This window comes from Gossypium arboreum, chromosome 11, assembly GCF_025698485.1.
Source record: "Gossypium arboreum isolate Shixiya-1 chromosome 11, ASM2569848v2, whole genome shotgun sequence".
Lineage (NCBI taxonomy): Eukaryota > Viridiplantae > Streptophyta > Magnoliopsida > Malvales > Malvaceae > Gossypium > Gossypium arboreum.
Genome location: NC_069080.1, coordinates 133,244,544 through 133,249,757, shown reverse-complemented (window position 1 = coordinate 133,249,757; position 5,214 = coordinate 133,244,544). Strand labels below are relative to the sequence as shown.

At 31.5% G+C, this 5,214-nt stretch overlaps 1 protein-coding gene across 1 annotated transcript; it reads left to right on the top strand.

Annotated features, from left to right (window-relative positions):
- The first annotated feature begins 2,905 nt into the window (after nt 1-2,905).
- Nucleotides 2,906-4,960, top strand: LOC108459908 (LOB domain-containing protein 20). The gene is made up of 2 exons (XM_017759309.2): nt 2,906-3,341; nt 4,472-4,960. Exons 1-2 carry the CDS (start codon nt 2,958-2,960, stop codon nt 4,844-4,846), a joined length of 759 nt encoding a protein of 252 aa, XP_017614798.1. The 5' UTR covers nt 2,906-2,957; the 3' UTR covers nt 4,847-4,960.
- Nucleotides 4,961-5,214: the final 254 nt, after the last annotated feature.

Here is a 5,214-nt window from a genome sequence, read left to right as displayed (position 1 = left end):
GTATGTTTTGAATCAGCCAATTTTAGTTATTGCACATATTGAATCTTAAAATTTTAGTTCGACCTAAACAATAGTAATTAAATTAGTATGATTAAATTATGCCATTAGTCCTATACTATACATAAAGTTATAGATTTAGTCTATATTCTTCAGTATATTCATTCTTAGTCTCTATACATTTTTAAAATTTGAAATTTTAATCTTGACACAAATTATAGCCAACAAATCCATTAATTGGCTTTTTTTTTTGTGTGTGTGTGTGAATAATATATAGATATAGCAAATTAACATGACATTGTACATATGATAATATATTTGTCGCATACGATTCTGGAAATAACATAACTTAATGAAATTAACAGCTACCTTTTGGTCAAAACAAAAACTTCAAAATTCAAAAAGTACAAAGACTACAAATGAGCAAATTAAAATACGAAGACTGAATCTATAATTTACACATGATAGAGGGAGTAACAATAGAATTTAACCAATAATTAATGAGTGAATGTTGTCAATTAACAATTGGGCTTGATTCGTTTGGGCAATTAGGCTTGATTTTGTAAACATTTTTTTGAAACTAAATTGGGTCCTAATATTGTTGGAACCCATATGGGGTTGAAAATCATTAATGGACTTGCAACGAAATTTTTGTTTTTGTCCATTTAAGATGTCACCCTCTTGTACTATTTTTAAGGAAAAATCCCATTAAAGGCCAAAATGTGTGAACTAAGTAATATCATCCGATGCCAATCGATGAATGAAATCCGGATAGTTCAAGTCATAATCAAGAATATCGTTTCCATCCATTAACTAATGTGCGAGAGAATGGGCGACACCATTAGCTGGTCTATGAGTTAAAAGTAAGCCTAAACTAGCACACAACTCATAAAAATCTAAGATCTCCCCAACAATTCAACCTTAGAAAGATAAATCTAGAGTCCAACTATTGAATTTGTTAGCAATAAAGCACAATTTGACTTTAGAACAACTTTAGAAAAACCCTTTCAAGGGCTTTCTCAATAGCGCAGGACAAAAGCACCAATACCCATACTAAAGAAGCTAACAAGCATCATCTCTTCATGGTCACGAAAAATAACACCATAGGTAACCGTTTTCGACTCCTTATTCCATGCCACGTCAATATTAATTTTGACGGCATCTTAAAAAAAGTTTCGCTTTCAAGTCTTATAAATGAATAAGATTAGCATTGAAAAAGTTTTCCTCTTATATGTAGTTCGACCTAATTCAACTCTAAAATAATTGAGACATAGTGTATCTCTCAAACACCTTATTATACTAAAAGAAAAGATCACTTTTTGTTTCAGCTCCATTTAGGCATGGAGTTTTATTTCATCTATCTATACTATTATAATATGTTTGAATGAGTTGGTGTTGGTGACACCTATTAATTAGATCTCAACTTAGTTGTAAAGTTACTAAATGGTCATTTCTTTTACAAAGTAATAAATAGTATTTTGAGGGTATCTGTACTTTTTTATATTTTAATAAATTTAGAAAAAAAATTACATATACATAACTAGAATCACGAGATTTGAAGCCAAAACATCATAATATTCACAATTCCAACTTTAACATTTCAATCAAAGCTACATTTAGTTTTATTTTAATTTTTTTATAAATTTCATTACATAAATATACCCACATTATGGATGTGTCATAAAGTAATATTGTTTAGGGGAGATTGGACTCGCTGTGAGAAAAGTCTTCAAAGTGTCATTCGGTGGGAGTTGACGAACCCCTCAATAGTAGAGGTATTGTGCCTAAGGTGTAGGCGGCTCTCTGACCTTTGTGGAGTCAAGGAGACAAAACTTGGGGGATAAAACCTAGCAAAAACACTTTGAGCACAATATCTCTACTATTAAAGGGTCTATCAGTTTATTGAAAACAACATTTCAAAAATTTCTCTTAAAGTAGCTTCGATCTCTCCTCAACAAATAATATAATAAACTCCTAACAGTAATATATATATTTGCATATTGTGATATAAATTTATTATATAAATGATAACAAGAAAGGACTAGAAGCTCAAAGCTTTTCATTCATGAAAAATTGGCATGACATCCATGATAGTTTGGTAAGCTTAGCTACTACTCCCACACGCCACGGGCAGCACAAATCTTGTGCCCTTTTCTCATTAACTCAACCCCTCCTCCTCCCTCACACACACTTCGTATATTAATATTGTGTTTATATATTTTATTTTCATAATTAAATGTGTCAAAATCTTAAATATAAATACGTTATTTATCATCAAATTTGACATGTCACACATAATAAACCAATACTCAAAACCCCATAGTGTGAAACAAAGCCACTCCCTCCGCCCCCCTCACACCAACCAGCCCTTTCCCATTTTCACCCACCAACCATAACGCCCTTTATAGCAGCTCTCTTTTGCATTTATTTTTTTATAGGTTGAAATATTTTGTTAGTCCCTATATTTTGATAAAATTGATATTTTAATCCTTGTACTTTTTATTTAAAAATCTAAGTTTAATCATTAAGATTGTAAGTATTTTAGTTATTCTCATATGACATAGCATATGATTGACAAAACATAAACATGATAAATTGACAAAATTTTGATAGAAACTACCAACAACGATAATGACTAAACTAGGATTTTTAAATTGAAAAAGTATGAGGATTGAATATAGTATCTTTTAAAGTGTGGGAACTAAATTTCAAATTCTATACAAGTATAGGGACTAAAACATATTTTAACCTTTTAAATTTTTATTATTATTTTTGAACCCAAAAGATTAAAAAGAAAGGCACAAAAGGAAGGTTTTCCACATCCCTCTTGGCAACCCCATTCACGAGACCAACGTGCCTTTCCTATTCCATTTTATTTCACATATAAACCAACAAAATACTCACCACCTTTCCTCATTTGCTCTCTTTCAAACCTAACCCTAAGTAGCCCCTCTCTCAAGATGGCCGACCCGCAATGCCACGGCTTGTCCGAAACTTGTAGGAAGGGAGTCGGCAAACGCACCACCATGCCGGTCGAGGCCAAGCCGGTGGTGGTGTCGGAAGTTGCCCCAATCCCAATAGCGCCGTGCGGTGCATGCAAGTTCTTAAGGAGGAAGTGCGTTAGTGGGTGCATTTTTGCACCCCACTTTGGCTCGGACCAAGGTGCAGCCAAGTTCGCCGCCGTTCACAAGGTTTTTGGTGCTAGCAACGTTTCCAAGCTCTTGCTTCACATCCCGATGAATCGACGACACGATGCGGTGGTCACAATATCGTATGAAGCTCAAGCTAGGCTATCAGACCCGGTTTATGGTTGTGTTTCCACCATACTTTCTTTACAACAACAGGTTAATTAATCTATACAAGCACTACCACATAATTTAATTTCTTCCAATTTTTTTTTTTCGTTTCATAAATGGAAACCAAATGTTGTTGGCTAAGTTGTTTGCTTCTTAGCAACATCTTTCTTTTTCTTCATCTTGTTTGAAAAATAACCATGTGAAAACCGAAACTTCACGTTTTTCTCACACATGTTATTTAAATTCGGGTGAGTGTTAAAATGAAGATATGTGTTTAATATAAATATATTTAAATTTTATAAATTTTTTATTATCTCAATATCTGTCATGTTTGTAATATAATTATTTAAAAGTAAAAAGAAAAAACACAACAACATTGTGAGAAACAAAAAAAAAAAACATTTACACCCAAATATAGAATTTAAGCTATTTAAGGCCTTATCTTGACTAGACAATATAGATTCCATACCAATTTAAGATAGAAGATTTAGTACCATAGTGAAATATTTTCTTCCTTTTATCACTACAATAATATTAAATTCTTTATCTAGTTTAGTATTATGAGTCAACCGAACATTAACTTAATTGGGTAATGACAAAAATACTCTTATTTTATAAAGTAAATTATATCTCTACTACTATTAAACTCTCTTATCGAATTTGGTGTCACGAGTCAACCAAACACTAACTCAATTAAATAATGATGAAAATATTTTTACTTAACACAATAAACTATATTGTTTTGAAGGCGTTTTATTATTTTATATCTTTTATATTGAAAAATAGAAATATAAATACACATAATAGGATTTAAACCCAAACTTTTAAAATTTTTAACATCTGTATTTTATCGTTCAACCAAAATCTTATTCATATAATTTTTTATAAATATACCTAATTTTCATCCACATTGTACGTGTACCATAATTTAGTAATATTATAAAATAATTACTTCTTTTCATTAAATTCAAGATTTAAAGTTATTTACACTTTAAATATGATTAGGTACTATATTTTTAAATTTATATTACCATAAGATATACACCAAAAGATTGCTGCAATAATGTCTTACGAAAATATTGCTAAGCTAAATATTTTACTAAAATATTCTTTCTGGTTGCCAAAAATACGAAATTTAAAATTATTATTATTATTATTGTTGCAATTTGTTTTTGCAGGTAGCATCGCTGCAAGCCGAGCTAGTGATGGTGCAAAACCAGCTGATTAACAGCCGGTTCGCGATGGCGAACGCCCTGCAAAGCTCGCAGCAGCAACAGCAACATCACCAGCACCACCATCAACAACAACAACAGCAACACTTAGCATTGTTGCAACCAGCATACTCAAACAATTCATCAGCATCCAATAACCTCATAAACATAAGCAACTTTGCCTCCAATTTTGACCTTGTGGCTGAAACAACCACCGCACCTAATTCTTCTCAAAGCATGGACCATCTTCAGCTCTCGAGGCCGTGTCATGACGACGAAGACGACGAACAAGATAGCCGGATTCAGCCCGTTTTCGTCAATCAAATTATTCATCGTACATAATCTTTAGGGTATCTACATATCTTTCTCTCTTTTTTTTCCTCTAAAATTTATAAAACTTATATGAGTTTATTACTTATAGACATATATATATGCCTTGGAGTTTCTTTTCCGCAATATTTTTGTATTGATCTTATAATACCATATATTCCTCAACCATAAAATAAACATAAATGATATATATATATATATATATTAATTAATCTTAATTATTTAATTTGTTTATTCTATGTAGAGGTGTTGATGGGTGAAGTCGGAATAGATTTGAGTTGGGTTTAAGTATAGTATTAATACATTTTATATTTGTTCAAGCCTGACTTGATCTAAAACATGAACCTAAAATTTTTCTTAAGCCTCTCCATATTTGTCAA

Excerpts from the sequence above, each read along its gene's own strand:
- LOC108459908 (XM_017759309.2), top strand. The coding sequence starts at position 2,958 with ATGGCCGACCCGCAATGCCACGGCTTGTCCGAAACTTGTAGGAAGGGA. Across the intron at positions 3,342-4,471 it reads TACTTTCTTTACAACAACAG|GTAGCATCGCTGCAAGCCGA; the intron begins GTTAATTAATCT and ends TTGTTTTTGCAG.